This window comes from Nipponia nippon, unplaced genomic scaffold (assembly GCF_047370975.1).
Source record: "Nipponia nippon isolate SJK-2023a ecotype South Korea unplaced genomic scaffold, ASM4737097v1 scaffold_9, whole genome shotgun sequence".
NCBI lineage: Eukaryota > Metazoa > Chordata > Aves > Pelecaniformes > Threskiornithidae > Nipponia > Nipponia nippon.
Window position 1 is genome coordinate 39877387 of NW_028262413.1, and position 21467 is coordinate 39898853.

The 21467-nt window shown below is 41.5% G+C and overlaps 1 protein-coding gene across 5 annotated transcripts in view; it reads right to left on the reverse strand.

Moving 5' to 3' along the window:
• ARNT2 (aryl hydrocarbon receptor nuclear translocator 2) overlaps window positions 1–21467 on the reverse strand; it is a 109878-nt gene that overhangs the window by 50100 nt on the left and 38311 nt on the right. For all 5 annotated transcript variants that reach the window (XM_087744221.1, XM_087744218.1, XM_087744217.1 and 2 more), the window contains 2 exons: window positions 21042–21255; window positions 18643–18856 (listed from right to left, as the gene is read on the reverse strand). In XM_087744221.1, coding sequence (XP_087600347.1) covers window positions 18643–18856; window positions 21042–21255 — 428 coding nt within the window. The remainder of the gene's footprint in view (window positions 1–18642; window positions 18857–21041; window positions 21256–21467) is intronic.

The window sequence follows — 21467 nt, forward strand, 5'->3', positions numbered from 1 at the left end:
GGGCAAAAGAAACACAGTGGAACAGCTGCTAGCCAACTAAATGACAGCCACCAGTGCTGACGACACATGGCCATGAGCAAACCTACATGTTTAAGGTGGATATCTTTCAATAACTGACACTATAGAAGCCTAAGTCTTTACTGTGATATAGCTAGCCAAGTTTACAGCAGTATAAGATACCATACTCTGTCTGTACTAAATCAAAGAAATCATGTGGAATACATTCCAAGTCTCCCTCACCAGACTTACTTAAAAGTCTCTGTCCAAAAATTAAGTTCTGAAATAATCCTACTGCCAAACATTAATTTTAGAATTACTTTAACTGAAAATATTTACCTCCACCCATGAATGGGAATAAAATCACTACAAAACAGTTTAAAGATCAGTATTTTAGATAAGGGACTAGGCAGTAGCATTTTATTCTTAAGGTATACTAAAGATAACTGCTTCTGGAGGAAAGCCATCCTTGTCGACAGAAGGTCAGACTGTGTCATTTGGTGTATATCCAAGGTATATCTCAGATGGTGAAGAAGTTAGCAAGCCTGGGAGCAATTCCCGAAGATGCTTCAATTCAGAGCACTGGGCCATATATTAATATAGATGTATGATTCCAGTGTGAGCTGGGAAAAATCATACCACCATATTTCCCCAGCTCAGTTACACTGACCCTATGACGTAGGCTGGATCTGAGGTTCAAACACAGTTCCCTTCCTTGCATCAGACAGTCTGCCCCTCTGTCTCATTTTCTATATCCAAAGTCACAGTCTATTTCCCCATCCCCTCAACTAATCACACAATTTAGAGAAACAAAATATCATTAGGCAGGAGGCAAACTGATTCACAAACGAAGGCAATACATGACGAAGCAAATAAAGACAGAATATATGTGCAGGACCCAGTGGCTGTCCATATGAGCATACAAACCAAATCAAACCATTAAAAGCATTTTTCTCTTTGGACACAATAGCTTTGTCATACACATAAACAAAAGAAGAGTTTCTGTGCATTTTTTTTCCCCCATTCCAATACAAATTCTTGAAGTGACACTAATAATCAAAAAGCAGTGACAGTAAACGTAACTCAAACAGCTAATAGAAATGTCTCAGTTTTGATCATCCAAGAGCATCTATAAAAATAAGTGTACTTCACAATTACATGGCCGCTAAGCCTAAAAGTGCTGACACATGTTCCTTTGGCATGTCTGGAACCCCTGACAACAAAGTCATAGCTTTTATATTTAGCTTTTTGTTTGGCATTGTCTTAGAAATATGTAGCAGACAACAAATAGTAGTCTAAGTTCTGCCCTGACTTACAAAATCACTGCAGGGGGTATGGGGTATGTGGGGATATGAGTCAGAGAAATGTTTGGTACATAGATATTAGGACACAGCTCTCTCAGCAGCTTGTTTCAACAGTCCGTCGTGCATGTGTTAACCTTGTAGAGCTCTAACAATCTAGTGCAGATTTTGATAACGAACAAGCAGTTTGTATCTCGTGTATTATCAGAAGTTTACGACCAAATTATATTAGAAAGAGGAAGAATTATAGTTGAACAGACTAAGGACAAAGCTTTCAATTTAGCTCAAAGAAGCCTGTCAGTGCACTCCCTGGGATAAGAGGGAGTCCAGAGACACAGCATACCAGGGCTTGTATCACTGTTGAAGCTTTTAAGTTAATAATACTGGTGCCGCCAGGTGCGTAGAGCCTATCTGGGAGAGTAAACTGGGAAACAACCCGCTGGGAGATTTGTATGCAACCAATGCGGCCACGCAGCACAGGTAAATGCTAGCTTTGGAAAAAGGAACGGCGTAATACTCCCAAGTCCTTGCAGCCTCTGTCTGCCCACAGTATGGCATGCATGCCACGAAGAGCTTTCTCTCTTTGGAGAGCTCTCCTGTTCAAGGATGGCAATCTGGATACAGTGTTACACCTTTTTATTTTTGTGCTAACTGCTCAAAAAACCATCTTCATTTCCAGACCTCGACTTACAGCATTTAGCTTTTCCCAGATAATTCTAAAAAAGTGCAGAGAGATGGAAAACGGTGAAGTCAGGACAAGCTGGAGTTGTACAGCATGGAATTGCAAAATCACCTACCTGCTTTAATATCATCTACAGTTTGCTGCAGCTGCTCACGTGATGGACCTTGGCAGGTCCCCCGTTGCAGTCAAGCAAACTGGCATAAATCACAACTCAGTGTCATACAGACAGCTCAGTTCAAGGAGGTGGCAAGCTCTGATGATAGCTCTGTCACAGAACCATGAAATATTCCTATCTCCGTGTGTTCCTGCATCTTTTACAGTGGTGCTGCTACCTTGGTGATAAATGCTCATTTAGGTTTCTCCACAGGAAACACATACAAAGAACATTTGATGTAAAAGTTGGTGATTAATATATTCATATTAATAAGAAATACTCTAGGATGCTCTGACAACTTCTGCTAACTGAAGAGTGCGCATGTGCATTTTTTTTCGTTTCTTCTAGTTTCTTCAAAAGAACAGTTTTAACAACCCAGTGTCACCACCAGCTGGATCCCTTATGAGCTTCCCCATAAACTGGTAATTGCATGTAGTTCATTTTCATGTTAAACTTTTCCCCTCTCCAGCGCCAGACACAACCCTCAGATACAGCAAGTGCAGGATGCCTGTCTCAATCAGAGCCCTACTGTGACTGACGCTGCTGTCTTATTACCATTTACAGCAGCTGCACAATTCGGAGGAAATCAGAGTTTACTCTGCTGCAAAAGAGAAAGCAAATAAATGAGTAGGATGCTTATTAAAACCAGCACACAAATCTCTCCAGTCAGTCTGGGTATAATTGATAATTTGTTGAAATCTACCCACTACAGTCCCCATTCAGAAGGCAGTATTGCTTAAACCTGTAATAAGCCAGTTGTCCTTTGAGCAGGCATCCTCCATGCGACCCAGGAACCTGATGTCAGCTGTCATTACAGGAAAGGGCTGTCAGAGAAGCCCACAGAGATGAGGACGATGTACAAGACATTAATTATTTGGGTAAAATTAGAGAAGCCATATGAAGCTCTTCCCACTAAAGAGATTAGTTAGTAACAGATTCAAGTACTGAGGATACATGCCAGAAACATTCCCTTCATGTTATGCTGGAGCGTGTTTTCAAAGATGATCTAAAAATGTTCTCATGATCAAGGGGACAAATGTTCATATTGGCACCGATATGCCCCTTGTGTGTGCAAACAATGCACAGATTATGCATGAACCCTCCCCCTTTTGGATCTCCAGTTGCTACTGTGAATGTTCAAATACCTTTTCTGTGCTTGCAATGTTTGAGGTGAACCTAAGCCAAGGATTGGCCTGGGCCTACTGAAGTTCATGGGGTTTCAAATCTGGGAGTTTGGCTCAAATCCATCTTTCCACAATAGCACCAGCCTGTTAGAAAATTTGTTCCTCCATGTTTAAGCACTGCATGCTAAGGTTTATAGCCTGGTAATCAAACACAGTCTGTTACTTTTTTCAGTTCTGGTTTTTTTTTTTCTTTTTTTGGCGGATTCAAAACTCCATAAGCTTCAACACCTAATGCTGCCACAAATGCTTTCTCTGCTGGAATTCCAGTTCCTAAGAATCCTACAGTCTGTCATTAGAAAGAAGGGTTGTTACATGAGGGCATTCCTCTGCAAAAATTTCAGTGCAAGTTGAAATGGCTGTCTCTAAAAACAATCATACGGTATTCACACCCAGTTTGCAGCCTGGAAATACCCCTCTTTTGCAACAAACGACTACTACCTATTTACAAAGATCAGAAGAAATTTGGTTGGGCCTCATGCACACAAAAATACTGTTGGCAAAGTACATGATACAATTTTCCATTTCCCTCTAACTCATCAGTAGACAGACTGCTGTCTTGCACAGAATCTTGGACCTGATAAGGAAACAGTCTGAATTAATACATGGAGTCTCACCTTGCTCTCAATACCTTCAGCAACTCAGCAAGCTTTGCGCTGTAGTTGACAGCATCTTGTCTTATGAAGAACAAGTTAGATGTTTCATAATTATTCTCAGCCACCGGATTGTCTACATATTTCTTTCCAGGCAAAATAAAATAAAGGATAAACTAAGTTTGGTTTGGACAAGATAACAAAAGATGACTTTGTGCTCATCAAAAATACTCCACAGGCTACCCATGGAAGACAAACAGAACACAGGAATACTGCACCCAAAAATCCTTATGAAAACTAAAAACATCTTTATCTTACTATAAAAACGGAAAAAGCAAGACGGGGATGCAGGAAAACAAGAGGAAATAATTAAAAATAAAAGCAAAGTGTTGGTCAAGGTACCGATGCTTCTGGACACGGCTCCAAATGTAAGCTGACCCTCAAACTGAAGGGTCAGAGAACAAAGGACTTCTTCTATGGCGATGCTCTCTATTAGTACATTAAGTCTTTAGAAATTAGCGGCAGAGATCAGCTTAAAGATGTGTGTTCTCAACTAAAAGTACCAGCTGCCAGCCCATCACACAGAAGTGCAACACTGCAAACAAACTATTTATCATTTACAGGAAGGCAGCACAGAAAAGTCTTTATCACTTATGAGTGTCGCAGCAGAAAGCCAACTCTGTTACTGCACCTTGGGATACGAAAGGTGTGCATGAAGACAGCATTGGTGGTTGGCCACTGACTCCACAACAGTTTGTACAGATGTGATACAGGTCACTGCTTGGGATAAACAACTAATTTCCAGAAAATGAAGTGAAACTCTTTTTTTTTTTTTTTTCTTTTTTTTTTTTTTCATTTACCAGTTTACACATATGCACTGACTACAGCTTTACACTAACTGACGTACTCAGCTGGCAGAGTTCCTCTCGAAAACAATGGATGCATTATGAATACATAAACAAAATATCTTCCATAAGAAGATTAAATAGCCTAGATTTGATCAATTTATATTAAATTAACTCTTGATAAGCTTATGTCAGAGCAAAGCAATTATTCTGCATTAATTCAACAATTAAAAAAAAATAAAAACCTTCAAAAATTTATACCCTTACAGATGTAAGGGATACAATTTTATCTCATGTTTAATGCAGCTCAGCAAGTGCTTTAAGCTCTATTAAGTTTAATAAATATATATCTACCCTGTGGATCCTAATATAAAAAGAAAATTACAGATGATCTAAGAACACATTAAGAATCAAAACTGAATGCAAACACAGTATTTGAAGGCTCTCCTTCCAGGAACTCACATTCACATAAAGCAGAAGCAGCTCGCAATATACAAATAAAACAACATACACATTAAAAAAAAATCACGGTCACACATCTCTTCTTTCAGCACTCTGGGTTTTATTATTTACATAAAGGTAATGTTCATAAAAGCACAGACGTATCTACCACATACATACACATATTAGAGTACACAGGCCCTGTCCTGAAAGCCCAAGTCCCTGCCCTACAAATGCCAAGATATCTACTGTGGAGTTGGTGCGACCGAGAGCAACTGCCACAGCACAGAAATATGCTGCTGGTCACCCAAGTGCCCTCTAAAAACGGAGCATCCCTTCAGCATCACACCACCAAAGGCAGGAACTACGTGGAGTGAACGCACCAAACAGTACAACCCTAATAAAACTGTACCCACAAAAACTGCATCTCTCCAGGCCCTCATTGAGGGGAAAGCAAACGCATGAGCAGTAAGAATAGCCTGGACAGTCAAAACAGAAGTGGACTTAAGACCATCCTAACTTCAAAATACAAACTAAGGGCAGAACCACACGACTGGCACCAGTTACACTGTGCACTCAAAACCAGCACTGATTTTAGAGCATGCCTCTCGCTCACATCAGAGGTTACACTGCAGCTCTCACAGGCAATGCCCGCTAACCTGTGGTTTATTTTAACACCACTACTTCCTATTTGCTGAGCAGTTAATGGTCTTTTAAATCTACGACAAAAAAGACACCAATTCTTGACAACATTTAAAGCACATCGAGAGGCCGTGAGGAATGCACAGTTCTAGAAAGTAAGAGCCTGATGAGGTTGTTTTTACAGAACAAATTTGCTAACTCGTGATGTTTAACTGATTCACCAAAAAACCCCTACTCATTCACAAACCACCCCAGCGTGCCGGCACTGGCAGGGCTAACGTGCTCGCCTTCCCCTGCATCAGACACAGCACCGCCACGTGGGACTGCTGCCAGGGCTCGCAGTGATGCAGAGCAGATGGGCTCCTAACAGGCAGCAGGCTTTTCTCTTTCATGCTTCGGATTAATGCAAAATAAGTATCGTAGCTGCATTGTTAGCAGTGTGCATGTAGTTTTAATTCACATGTGGAAAGGGCCTGTTCTGCAGACTGTCTCCCCTGTGGGTGCAGGAGCCCTGGGTTCTGCCTGGAACGTGTCTGGTAGCACAGGTCATCCCCTACTGGTATCACAGCCTTTATGGACCATAATCACAACTTCAATCCCTGGCTTACGGGAAGCTCAGAACGTGGCGGGGGGGAACGCGTTCCTGATCACGTGGAGATGGTTGATGCAACCTAAATCCTTCCTGATATTAAAATCATGATCGTATCAAGTCTTTCAAGGAGCGGGTCAGTAGGACTTTGAGGGAAGTAGCACTGCAGGTGGGAACAAGGTCTCCCCATGCACACTTCCCACCCTTGCTTCCCACCTGGCCTGACCGTACAGAGAGGATGGGACCTCCTCACAGGAGACGGCACTCTACCAGCCGGCTGTACAGCAAGCAACGTTTATACCTCTGTCCTCTGCCATATAGGATTTTGTGCCCTGGCTCAACTTCTCCAGAAGAACTAAGCCATGGGGACACCGGTATACCAATATCCCTTGAGAATACAGTACAACTGTAAAACCAGCCTCATGCAGCCTGGAATAAAATCAGGGACCACACAGGACTTCCCAGCTGTCATTACACTGCACACATATCAACCAAGAAGCTTGCGGGACGGCAGGGATAAAATGCAGTCGCTCTTGCTCCAAAGCTGGCAGTGCCTTCCACCCAAGTGTTGTAAGACTGCTCTAGCTCTCACAGGCTGAGGTTTCACCGCTCTTGCGTGCCCGTGTTATCCTGCAGCAGCAAGCAGCACCGTGTCCCCACCCCGCTGCACTCACATTACAAAGCATCGCTAATACACTGATAAACAAATAGATCAGTATACAAAATGAATAACTGGCTCCAAGCATGTACTTGTTGTTGGCAGACATTAAAGCGACTTTCAGAGGGGATTCACACCTTTACGCCTCGTTTAAAGATGAGGACGCTGAAGCCTAAAGGGACGATTTCTCTTGCCTGCGGTCAGCCAGCAGTGGAAGTGCAGCTACAAACAGGGTCCAAGCTCATATAAGCAATATGAGTTCTCAACACACTGTAGGTGTAGATAAAAATTCTCAATAGTATAATCCACAGTGATTCTCAGAAAGTCCATAAAAATCTCATGATGACTATATACTTATCAAGGCATAATCAGCTTAAATGAGAAATAAACATGATTATGCTTCCAAAAGAAGACTATAGGCTGGGCGGCTGATTTATCTTTCTTTATATCCAGTGATAACCTCTTGATGTATCAGTATAGAACCTGAAACAAATTAGCCCAAATAAGGAAAACAAATTTCACTTGAATTGAATACTCCACTTTCACGATGCTACTTAGAACCAGAACATGCTCTCTATTGCTCATATTTCCCTCCACACTCATGAAAAATTTCCTAAACTACCTATCCCGTAACGATGGCTAATGTTCCACTTACAAATATAAACCATCAAAGCTCACTCTCCTCACTAGCCTAGCTTCTCAGGGGGACCATTTGAACCTTTCTAAATATGTTACAGTTTACATCATCTAATTGCAAAAGGCGTTGTATAAGCATTAGAGTCAAGTTATGACATTCTTACAACAGAATGAAGAGTCGATCCAATCAACAGCAAAGTTAAAAAAATAAAACAGAAGTAATGCAATTGAAATGTAGCTATTTTTAAATATCTGTCTGTCCCCTACTCACAAACTGGAGACACTGACCCACAAAGGGGGAATTGAAAAGCTTTCTCACCCCCTCTTGTTTTTCAATAAGAAACCCCTCATGTTACACAGCTGTTTGCTTAATACAACTTGTTCTTATAAAAGCTCAAGAGGCCAAAAGGTCTCTGCTGTGCCTGCCTTCACGTTTGACTAATCAGTCTGCATCATGTAATTCTCCACAGTGTTGGGCAAATATGCATCATTTTGATTAAATTAAAAAGGGAACTATGTGGGCTTTTGAGCCTTGCCGTGGAGTTAATTTTAAGAGACTATGTGAAGGGATAGTGTTACAGATCACATGCAAGTTTCTCCACTGATGGACCTGGAAAAACTGGACAAAAAAACCCAAGCAAATAATTCAAAGCACATGTTGAAAGTGAAGTTATAACATAAAAAACCCCCAAAACGTTTAAGAACTAAATGTATTTTTAACTCTCAACAATGATTATGTACGGGAAATATTCAGCATGCTAAATAAAATAGCTTGTAGAAGGCCATACAGATGTGTAAGCTCTCCCTAGACATAAATACAATAGCATCTACCTCCACTTCCCGTGTCCTATTTGTAAAGCGGGATGATGATCCTCTCTTTTTTCATCCTTGCATTGTCCATTTAAACTTTAACAGCAGAAGCTTTACCTTGCTATAGGTTTGTATAAGTCCTGACACAGCTGCATTCTGATCTCTGCAGGTACTTTCAGGCTCAGTCACTAAACAAATAAATATCACCAAGTTCATGGTTTCATGAGCTGGGAGGTGGTGGTATCACTTCTCTTATAACTATTAGATGTATTTGAAAGAAAGCCTGAGCTGGAGAAAATTATACTAGGGCCTGCCAATGATCCAAGATACAAAGAGCTCCTCAGAAGACAGAGCAGACTTTCTACACCTAGAAAAAGGATGGAAAACCCCAGAAATAGTTACTCCAAAGTACCGTCAGCAGAGACTCCCATGACAGGACAGCTATCCAAAATAACTCTGTAAAATGTAATTTGTTCTTTTACATTCACAGCTGCATAATAAATCAATACATAAAGGTTGTAAGTAGCTTTTAGATTAACCTATTTGTTTCGCTTGAATGCTCAGCAGTAAGCTTTACTAAAAAACACTTCTGCAAAAAAAAAACAGAATGCCAGGAGCTGAAGCATTACTTGTACTTCATTATCAAACTCAAATAATTGGGATAAATGCTTTATTAGTAAATACCAGTATCATCTGGTTCTGAAATTTGGCTGTGGTCTGTTCCACATGAGCTGGTGACACACCATGGAATAGTCCATTAGAGGAAATAATGACTGCAAGATGACTTTGTGAGAGATTTTGCTGGGGACAGAATTAAATTTAAACACAAGAGGAGTGGGAGACAGAAAGAAAGGGAGGAGAACAAAAGGCCCAAGGATGCTGTCTGGTTGTTTTTACAGGCCACTCCTTTAGTTCAATTAAAATAAGGTGTGTGGGGCAAAACATCAATATAGGTTTTAATTCTCTTTTTGAAGACTCAAAACACGTACAAGTTACACGCAAAAGTCTCCATACTATGAAAATAGAAAGAAGAATGTCTGATGACGTAAGTTCATATCTAAGGCACTGCAATACAATAGATCAAACCACAGAAAACTGAGTGGGCCATGTTTACAACTCTGGTTATGTGCTGCTGTACGGGAGGCATTTCCCTCCACACAGCTCTGTGCAGGATACCAGCGAGGAGCAAGTGGGTACTGTGGTCCCAGCAAACTGGTGGGAGGCCGGGGAAGGGACAAAGACCGTGGAAGTCCTGCCTCTGAAGTCCCGGTATTATGAAATAGGAGCGCTTCAGCCAAGGGGAGAGAGATGACAGCAGCACGGGATAAGTCACTTATCCCCCTTTTGAAGCAAGCGGACACTCAGGGTGGACTACTGTCACTCCAAGGCACCCACCACTCCTCCCTCTGCCTCCCCACCCTGTTGCTACAGCTCATCACCTAACAATAAAATATTTTAGTGCATTGTATTAACTTCATTGAGACAACAGAACATTCAAATTAGGCTAAAGGAAAGGCTAGCTCTCCACAGGGCAGATGTTAAGGCTAATACCGCACCCTCCCAGCATCTCTGGAGTTCCCATCGAAGCAGTGAAGCATCTGAGATTTACACAGGGTTGCAAGCAGCGCCAGTGCCAAAAGGTTTGAGAGGCACGCTCAGACTGCTTTAATGGCAATGTGTTAAGTAATGTAGTTGGTTAGGTATTTGTGAAACGCTAGTACTTTTTAAAAGGGGGGGGGGGGAATCACTAACTCCATATATTTCACCATGTTTAACAAAACAGAGCAGGTTGAATAAATATTGAACATTAAAAAAAAACCACCACCCTTGAAACCCAGCAACTGAAAATGATCCAGTCGAACATCTGTGATAATAGACCTAAGTACGCAGCAGTTTCCGAGTGAGAAACTCACGGCGAAGACTGAAGAGAAATAACAACCGCAAAACCCACTTGCACATGCATGCCCAAGCACCTGAAAATCCACCCTAAAAGCATTCCCTCATGCTAATCAGGTGTAACAAGTCTATCTCAGAGTACTAGGCTAAAGCTGCTTCCTTATTTTGGTGAAAACATGTACTGACCTCTTAAAACTACCATTATAATTACCAAAGTAATTTAAAAAAATGCAACTTATTATCACTAGTTTTCCTTCCAGTACTATCCACCCAAATGGAGTGTCTCAGCAGCAGGGAGACCACTGGGTCACTGTGGTTGTGTAGGAGTTGCTTTATGAACTGCTTTATACATAGCTGGCTTCTCCCAATATTTGGGATTTTTTTCCCCCCCCGAAACAGCCCTAGAGACCAAAGCAAAACAAAATTCTCTTGGAGTAAGTTAGAGAGATTAAATGTACCATACGTTTAAAATATGATCACTTGAAAGTACCTATTTTTTGAGAGCAGACTGGCTTTTTCTTATTTCTGTGGTATTGTCTATTGTGTCAAAGGGCAGGAACGGCTCTCTAAGGCCATAAAGTCCTCTTTCTCACATAAACAACACAAAAAGCCAAATTCCACCCTCTGCATTACCCTTGTAAGATCATGGGACCACAGTCACTGGTCACACAGCCACGACTGAATGAAGGATTTGTTTCACCCACTTCAACTGAAAAACAGGGCAATCCACTTGCAAAGGAAACATGAAGTCCCATATGTGTAATTTAATGCACAGAATGTTTAAAACTTTCCTGTGCTGGGCTCCAGAAGGCAGACAATTCACGGACTTGGATGGCCCCCACCCACCCACTAAGCTTTTTTATTTTGTCACATAGAGTTGGCAAACTGTGCTTGTTCAAACCAAACGACGACAGAAGAGAAGCTGAAGACATGGAGGCCTTGAGCATCACTCCTAAGCACAGGCTAGCGGGACAGCCAAGATACAGATGCCACACAGGCACAGCTCCCTCGTCTCCTGCTCCTAAGCATCCACTGCACTAATTCATTTGCTTGCAAACAGAATGGGGATGGGGAAGCAGAACATTCATTTCCTCCATCCTACATGTAAAAAACCCGCCAGCTGAACTAAAGCTGAAACACCACAAATTCCTATGCTTGGCACTGCCCAAGTTCAAAGGCCACCTCTGGTGGGCACTGTGACCTTCCTTCTATGAGAACAAACAGTCCACAAAAATGTGGGCAGATTTTTTTCTTTGGAAAAATGGCACGGCAACAGGCTGGTGTGTATGGAAAGTCTTACATCTGAAACATTCTCTTCACTCTCCACAATGCTGGTGGGACCACATAACTTTGCTGAAAAACAGGTATCACGTGGTGATTTGGTAGTTGTCAGCAACGAGGCAAATCTCTTCCAAGATTTCACACTTAAAATAGGAAAAGATGCCTTGCCAAAATTGGCTTTTTCTACAGTAAAACCAGACTGAAACCTGAAATACCCTGTTCACATGAATCAGTCATATATATTCTATACTTGGCAGTATGTTTCAAGAATTCATGTCCTGAAAAAGAGGGGACAACCTCAGTGTTGAAGCTTCTATTTTCAAAAATCTTTCTGCTCCCTTCCATTGCAGGTGCAATAATCCTGGCACAGCTGTCTTCAGCCTCCACCCTTCTAAGGAATATGGGGTGGGGGGTGGGGTGGTGGTGGAAAATCCCATAAAATATTAAGAGTCAAGTTTCAGACAGTCCTCAAGAGACGTAACAGATTTCAGGACATCTCATATCATGCATATGGAACCTTTCTCTCCTCCCCATCCCGCCTGCTTTGCTGTATGTTGTTTACTGGATGCCTGCTTGACTTCACCCCACAGGTAGTTACGTTTCATGGACATTCAATGAAAACAGCTGATGATGAACCACTGTTTTATCCTGGGACAAACAGCACAAGTAGCTATTTACTCTTTCTATAAACAAAGAATTATACAACTCATTCCCTACCTGCCCAGAGGCTAATGGTCTTACTAGGTCAGTCATCCTCTGCTAAGATGTTAAAATCTAAAATACTGAGATCGGGTTTTAATTCTCTGTACTCCGACTTCCTAAGCTGCTGGGCTGGGCATGTTTCAGAGACAGATGGTTCTTTAGGGTTCATGTACTTAAAAGAGGTCACAGACAGAAGTAAAAAAAATAAAGAAATCAAGTGCTGTCAGTTGAAACAGCCCTTTACACACAGAGTACCTTTCTGATGCATAAACCTCTGATAAATGTGCTCTTCAGAACCAAAGGCTAGAGAATAAAGTCCCAAAGGAGCTTTACCACAGCTCCTTGTTTTGTTGATTGTCTCAGCAAGGACATGCTTCTCTGAACACATGGGATTTTTAAATTTTTTTTTTTTTTTCAAGGAGAGGTAAGAGCTCCAGGTAGAAAAGCATCCATCTTTAGCAAGTATCTTAATTTCTACAAAAGACACAGGGAAGACAGAGCATCTGACAATATATTTTTGGTAGAGAATTTTAGGTACCAATACCTAAAATAGACCTTTTTACCTTTTTTTTTTTTTTTTAAATAAATAGGCTGATCCAATTTTCAACTGGATGAGGAGAAGCTCCCTGCTTTGCTAATATAGTGCAGAAGTCATTCCATTAATTAAATGTTTTGATAATGTATTACTTTTTCATTAGACATGAGTTTTACCGTTATCGATGATGACATTTAAGGCATAACAGAATTATATTTGCCGGGCTGAGTTTCTGGTCATGCCTCAAGTTAGTCTTTGAATTTCTTCTGAGAATTGTGCACATGAAGCCAAATAGGAGTCTCATCCGCCTCTTCTCCCTATCAGTTGGAGTCTCTCCTAAATCATTGACTGAAGTCAGAGTTCAAAACAGTGATCATGAATAAGAGCCACATTTGCATTCACTGGCTGGCTGTGTGTCTGAGAAGAATTCCCTTTCTTCTAAGAAAGATCATGCAGAAATCAGAGTTGGAAAATTGACACGGGATTATAAGACAGCTCACAGCACAAAAAAATCCTGCACTGATTTTCAGGAAGAGTATCTGTTGTAGCGAGAAATTATTCCTAATCTTCTCTTTCACATGGTTATTTACCCTTTGTTGAGCACTTCCCATCTGTTCAGTGCTGTGGAAAGCTTTACTTTGCTTCTCCACTGGTCTCTGGCACTGCCCACTTTTGAGTTGAACACTATTTTTCTCATTTTTACAGACAATTTGACTCTATCTACAGCATCTGGATCTTGTGTCTGTGTCTACAAACTGTGCTTGGTAACGGAAAGCTTTGCAGTTGGACAGAAAACTGCATATGCTGAAACCATCATTGCAAGACAACATGTTATTTGAAGGTTCCGTGAGACAGGTTCCCCAATTCAAATCTCTCCTTGTATAACATGGTGTGATGTTTCCATAATATTCATGAACCACAGTGAATTGTCACACAATGGCCTTCTCTTCTAAAAAGGTACCTATCAGCTCAACTTTTGCTGTGGTCAGTCACCATTTCCATCATAAAGTTCTACTTTTTTGTACTTATAAAATATGGCAATAAAATATCATGCCAAGATTAAACTTGGCATACAAATTCTGTCCAGAAGTAACCTCGATTCATCTTTTTCAGCTAGCAAGTAAATTGACTTAGTCATTTTTAAATCATTTGAAAATGAAAGCTGTAGAGGTTCTGGTTCTCATCATTTTCTTGCAGTCACAGGTCCACAGTTTCAGCACCCCTTAACTGCTCAGCTAAAACAGTCTGCAAGGACTCCTCCTGAACCGGAATGTCCTGAGGGGGCTTTGTGCCACGGATGGGATTACATACGCTGCTCCCTGCCTCACCTTGGCTTTTGAGAGTGAGGCTGAAGGAAGACATTATAGCTGGATTACTACGTGCTGTGCCGCTTGGAGCTCAGAATTGAATGTAATAAACTTGGGCGTTTCCCATTTGCACCACTGGAGATGCTGGCTGCAGGAACAAGGACCTCACAGCCTTGACAAGCATATCTCAGACACATCATAGAATCACTTAGAGTATTTCCAGGCGACCATACAGAGGTACCTATATTCCTCATTCTTCTTTTTCATGAACTGCTTATGGAGAATTAGACTGGTAGAAATCAGTCCAGCAAAGTGTTCTGGAACACTATATTTTAACAGAAGGACAGTCTACTACATACTTGCTCAGTCATTTTTCTGGAGAGTAAATGTGGCAGAGGTATTCTTCAAAAGCTGTTTTAATTTGCACTTAAATTTAAGTTTGGTCTGTTCTCTGCACCATCAGAGATTTGTTGTCTGCAGCTGTTTAGAGGCTCTCACTTGCATTAGGATTCCACCGTGCTGTGTGTTAGTCAGCCCTTCACAACTTCCAACTCTAAACCTGCATCTGAACCCAACATCCGTCAAGTTTCATCAGTGCATCCTAAGGGCAAAGATGTCTTTGCTAATGGATCCTACTGTGGGATCTGATCTTCATCCATATTTGAATTGATTTGTTTTCCCATCTGCAGATTTCCAAGAACAAAGAAGGAAAATTATTACTCTGAATATCTGCCCCATTCTGATTAATCATGCCCATGACGCATGTAAAGACTTCTTGGGAGCACTATTTGTTGCTATCATCAAGTCTCAGCTGCCGTCTTTTCTAGAGCATTTCAAACCATACATATACTTCATGGTTCAGCTTTCCTGTTGCTACAATGTGTTAGCAATTAATGTACAATAAACAAGCAGACAATTGTTCCATTTCCAGGGAATAAAACCTCCAAGGATATAAAATGGAATAGAAACTATCCATCCTTCCCCATATCCTGAGAGTTAAAAATAGAGCGAGCATTTAACTCCCCAAACACACTATGTGGTTTAGGCCATAGTTAAACAGCCGCTTCAATTTGGCGCATGCTTTTACTGCTCCTGAAGTCCTGTCCTCTCCTTACCCTTAACTATTCACTCCCCACTTCTCCTTGGTGTTAGTACAAGACTTCAAGCAACCCTACGATAAGGTGGACCAAAGAGCTGTCTCTACCAAAACCAAGGTTTTTTTGCTTAGCTTAGCTTTCGGCTGGGTCAGCCCCCTTGGTGTGACTCATTGTAGTACCACATAAATGCCAAAGGAGGAGAGGGTGAGATGAGGTGAAGATTGCATAAGCTGGGGTGACTGCCAAAGAAACACTCATGCAACCACAGCCCCAGTCCCAGTCTTATTCCTGGGGGCAGAAATGTGAGAGGGAGCCTGCTTTCTCCACCGACTTGTTCTCTGTCACTCCCCTTTGGCAGTGGCAGCCTCCCAAGTCCCCGGGGTCTGGAGCAGCTTCTTTGGGTAGCAGGATTGCTAAGAGGTGCTGGGAAAACCCCAGCAACACAGTGCTAATGATCCGCGTTTGTAACAGGACAAACAAATACAATTCAAGGACACTGCTCTGATCTGATGCAAGGCAAGTGAAGTTTCTCCTTTGTCAATATGCTGTCATTGCTTCCCCAGTTCAAGGGCTGAAGGAGAAGTTTATAGGGTTGAGAAAATGGACCCTGAGAAGATGAGGAAGAGAGCAAAAGTAAAAATAGTAACATTTCATTGCACTTTCACCTGAAAATCTCTTCTTTTCCCTAAGCAGACCCTGTGCTCAACAGCCAGAGGTCACTAAAAGATGAGGATTTTCCTGCTGCCTGTGGTGAACTTCCCTTTGAGCAGGAAAAATGTCAAACGCAGCTGGCTGGCTTGCGGTTTGCATCTCTTTCAAGCTCTGCATTGCCCTTTGTTCTGCGTGAAACATAACTTTGGAAAGCCAAGAGAGACCTGGGGGCTGCCCAAATGGTTCGATGAACACTGACCTAAAGGAAGTGTATTTGCCTACTTGACTTCTTTTACAATGTCGCTAAGGCACCCATTATTTCTCTTCATTGCAATATTTCATTTTATTCCTACCTGTTAGAAAGCTGCTACTCTGAACATGGTTTGTGTAACAGGAAGGAAAGTGTAACTGGTTGAATGGACTCTAGAATCACCTTGCTCCCAGAAAGGTATCTCAAACGAGCAAGAGCGATGCTGAAGTCCTGCTGCAGGCAGTTTATAAGCAAATTGATGCTGGACTGACAGTCCTTATACAAGACTGCTTCTCTTATTTAATGGTACCTTACAGGGTGAAGGAAATGCAAGTTTAATGTAACAAATCCAGAGCTTTCTGTTTATCTATATGCTCCTCAGAGTGACAAAACTACTAGTATACTAACTAAATGTACTTCACCAGTCACATCTTTAAAACAGAACTACTCAAAAAGCAGGACTATATTATGATATCACTTGCTTTACACTAATTTTATTAAAAAGCTTGAAAAATGCAGCAGACACCTTAAAAGTCTGTTCTATGATGATCTTATGAGAGATGATGTTACATACAAGTGTATGTCTATGCTTGATTCAGAAGCAGACTGATGATTTTGTTTATGGCTTGTGAGATGTTCAGCTGGCCAAAAAAACTGCACGGTACGTGCAACCACAATAACTTCATAAAGGAAAACTCGCACAATGTGCCCCATATAGTCAGGACCACTTATGCACTGTTCTTACTTGCACTTGCTTGGAGCAGTTTTAACTACACACACTCTCCAGTCCCTACAAAGCACCTTTCTACCTCCAGGCTACCTCTGCACCTTAAGGAGTGTAGTTAAACAGTCTACCCTGGCTCTAAACAGGCTGATGCTTTCCTCACACCGGGAAAATGTTCAGCTGTCCATGTACAGCAGATTTATGAGCTTTCTGTGTCAATCTGACAACTCCAAAAGACTCAGGCAGGGAAAAGATTTAGCCCTATAAATACTATTATTTGAACTTCTCTTTCCACTGGCTACAGACGAATTCAGTGTAAAAGAAAAGCACATAGTTAAAACTGGAAAAAATACCGACTTGGGCTTTCAGAAGCGCTCTGCGTTTGTCTAGTCCTGCTCTAGTTTGAGTAGGTTAAGCCCCATAACGGAGCACTTTTGGAAGTCAAAACATCACTGTTCACTGAGGCTCTGGAGTAACTGCTTCTTGGAGGAAGAGGGTATGCACCTTAAAATGTATTACATGCTACATAATAAAAACAGAGGTTGTGCTCTTTTGCAGGTCTCGTGGTGTGATATTCAGCTGTTTTGCTCTGCGCAGGTTCCCCTAACTGTTCACTTGGTTTCAATCCATCTGGATTTTCACCACAGAATTTTGCTTTGAGTTTCCAATTTGAATACAGGAAAGCTCTGCCAAAACCACATCACATTCGAACCACAGGAAATCATGAATTTGGCACTGTTTTGACATGGAAGCTGTAAACAGTGTGCAGGTTCACTCAGAACTGGATCACTGTCCTCTGAGTTATGAAACACAACAAAACTTCCAGCAAACCAGGTCAGAATTCTGAATTACTACAGCAAGGAGAAATTATGTGACTTTTGCATGGATCAGGATTTATTTTTCCCTAGCTTTTTTCGTTTATCTATAAACATACTATGTGGAAGAATAAAAAGAGACGTTGGGTTTCCTCCTTTTCAAGTTTGAGTTAAAACAGGATTTACCTAATTCTCATAGTTGTAACATACACGTATCCTATTAAAGACAAGGGTAGTTTCCTACTGGCTGTCTTGAGCATGAATAACTGTAAAAGCCAGATTTATACTGAAGATATGGTTTAGTTTTATGTGCAAAATGAGAGGTAGTCAACTTACAGCTAACTTACACCACTGTTAGGGGTGCAAGCCTCCCATTTAAAATCCACTAGACTTTCAGCTGCCAAACACTGGATTTTTTTCCCCAGGATTCCCGTTAGCAAACCACAAGGAACTTTTATGAAAATGGAAAAGTCTAAAGTATGATTTTTGCCTTCAAAATAAACACTGCCCTAAAGAAACACGTATTTGTAAAGAAGTCACAAGTTCATTGAGGACGAAAGGAAAACAACCTAGACTTCCAGACCAAGCCTGAAAATAATCCAGATTCCAAACCTACCCAAGCCAGAAGTTTGAATGCAGAGCTACGTGAAGGTGGTTTGACTGAAGTCAAACAAATAGGAAGCAAAATGTAGTCATGCAAAAGAAGATTTATATTACTGCACTGCCTGAAAGAAAAAGGCAGTTTAATCTTGCTGAATTTCATTTTTACCAGATTTTTAAACCAGGCATTTTGAATGTCAGAAAAACTCTGCAGGGATCCACAACACACAGAACCATACATCAGACGTATCTGACCTGTCATAGAGTTTTCAGATGTACATAGTTGCTCTCGCAGCTTTTCCACGTCGTCTGGATGAACCTGTTCATACAAAGTGCTGCCAAACCATTCAGACTGTGGCTGGTTCAGCACAGGAGTCACAGAATCTGACACGTAGATCACTCTTCCCGTCTCAGCTGCAACTACAAACAGGAACCCATCTGCAGCCTCCAGGATAAGATGTTTCAGTTCCTTCCAAAGAAAGCATTTGATCAGAATGCCAGCAGAAATGGGAATTAAATAACACATCTGTCACTGCCAAAGAATATTGTTTGCTTGCGATCTTAGTAGCTGATCACAACCTAGGCAGAAATTTTCACTGTAGTATTGATATAACAACAGAACCAAACTTGCAGCAAGCCATAAATTGCTGATCTTAATAACAAACAACACTTTGTTTTCCTTTATTGCCTTTCATCTGGTGATCTAAATGCACTTTAGGAAAATTAAGTAACAAACTCACTGCATATTGTGTGATAGGCATCTAACATTAAAAAAAAAAAAGTTATTTAACAGTACAAACAGAGGAAATGAACAGCTATAACTCATACGGCAAACTCATCCCTTAATTAAACGTCCTGAATAATTTAATTGGAGAGAAACCAACAAGTCTTTCTGGGTTTTTTTGTTTTGTTTTTTCTTCCCCGCCCCCGTTTGTCATTTAAACAGCCGCTGGATAAAAGGCAGAAAGTGTAATGGGAACAAGGACAGGAATCCCCAGCCTCCTCTCCCGTTAGGGGGCCCAAGCCACTACACAAGAAGGTTGTATCAATTCTTGCTTTCTTTTTCCAGCCTGTGAATATGAAGCTTCAGAGATCCAAAGGGTCTGGAGCACGCCTGTCTTTGACCTTTTTTTACACAGTTGGCTGCTCATCATCCTGGGTACTTCTGTCCTGAGACACCCACACATCCACCTCAGATGCAGCACCCAGAGCCCCGACCCCACCTGTGGACTGGAAAGGGGACCATAGGCCTTTAAAGTAGGGTATTTCTGTCCCTCACTTTCAGACACTGAGTCTAGACACCCAATATCTTGAATTGCACATGCAAACAGCTGTTTGCATGCATCACACAGAAACGCTACCTTTGCTTAACAGAGCTTGAAAACCTCTCATGGGAAAGGATGACAACTACCGCTCCCACTCCTGGGAAACAAGCTGGAATAGCCTTGGCTTGGTGGCTCCAGTGACCACCAGAGCTCGTTAAAGTGCCGCATCTGGAACTCAGACAGACAGCTTTGGACAATCCGAGTCCCATTCCAGGTTAGACAGCTCAGCACGGCTAGTGTGCAAGTGGCAGACATTAGCTGATAAGGTGAGGATCACAATCTGGTAAATTCTACTGAAGAAATGGATAACTCATCTCAAGAAACACTTAACAGACCCTCAACTTCTCCCTCTTTATTGTAGAGAAAGCACATCTATTCTGAACCACTTACTATATAAAAAAACCTTGCTGCATAGCTGGCTGCACTATACAGAGGATAATGAGACCTGTTTTGCATACGTCATTAACAAAGATGAAGATAAACTCTATCATTCTGCAAGGTTCAAAAAAACCCAAAAAGTTGCAATGAGAAGTGACTAGGGTCCCCTACCACCAACCAGCTGAATGGCACAGTCCCTCTAGAAACACGCTTCAGGAAAGCCAGCATAAGTAGAGATGTGAACACTGAGAGGTCAGCAGCAGTTGCTGTTTCTCTAATAGAAAGAAGTATTGCCTCTAGCCATAACTTACATGTGTAAGTGCTTAAATTGTTCAGACCACAAAAATGCACATTACACCCATAGGACTTCAAAAACAATGAAGGTGGTAGGAATTTCCAGTGCGTTCAGCTAAACACAGTTTTTCTTCGAGCACTGGGTGCATCCTCCTTCTTCCATCAAAAACATAACCAAAGAAGTACCTCAGCCGCTACAGATGGGATTCATCTCTGCCCAGTTCAGCTGCTGGGAACTTAGGCATTGAGACTAAACAATGTTTTAACCTTCCTCTAAACCCAGGAGGGAGAGGAAAGTCTTTCCAGATTCATGTTTACCTATTTTAGAGAACCTTTGTTAGGATGGGAACAGCACAGTTCTGGAGGTAAAAATTCCTCTCCAGTGATGAGAGACAGCAAGTGACTTGCTTTTCAGATGGACAGACCTCAATGGTAAGAACACCCATTTTGCTGCTTCAGAGAGAAAGATTTGTCATATAGTCAAGATCAAGTCCAAAGAGTCACAAAAAATTCTCTGTATTCACATCTTGGATATGTAGCTTGTACCAATTACTATACAACGGTGAAGGATCAAGCTGAGACTCCACTCCTCTCAGCATTTCCTCACATTTTTTAAGACCACAAACCAGAGAAAACAAACATTTGCAAAAAATCTACCTGTTCTGTAAGAAATGAAGGCTTGTAAGCTCCATCAGTAGATTTGTTTCCAGTGCCCCTCATTGACTTCATGTGTGAAACGGCCATCCGAAGAATTGTCAGCTTGTCAGGCTTACGAGCCAACGCGCTACAAGTGGGTACCATATCAGACAGTTCGGTGATGTACTGTGTCATCTTATTTCTCCTGCGTCTCTCAATTTCACTATGATTCTCCCTGAACATTTAAAGAAACACCAAACCAACAGAAAAGCAGACATGATCGGTGTAAGTATTTCAATTAGAGGTAACGAACCATAATACTTTGCACTTGTTTTGCTGTTTTCACCCCAGGAGAGCAAAGCGCTTTACAAAGCTAAGCACTATTATCCCTCAGTTTATAGACAGAAAATCCAGGCCCCAGAAGGATAAACATGATTCGCCCATAGC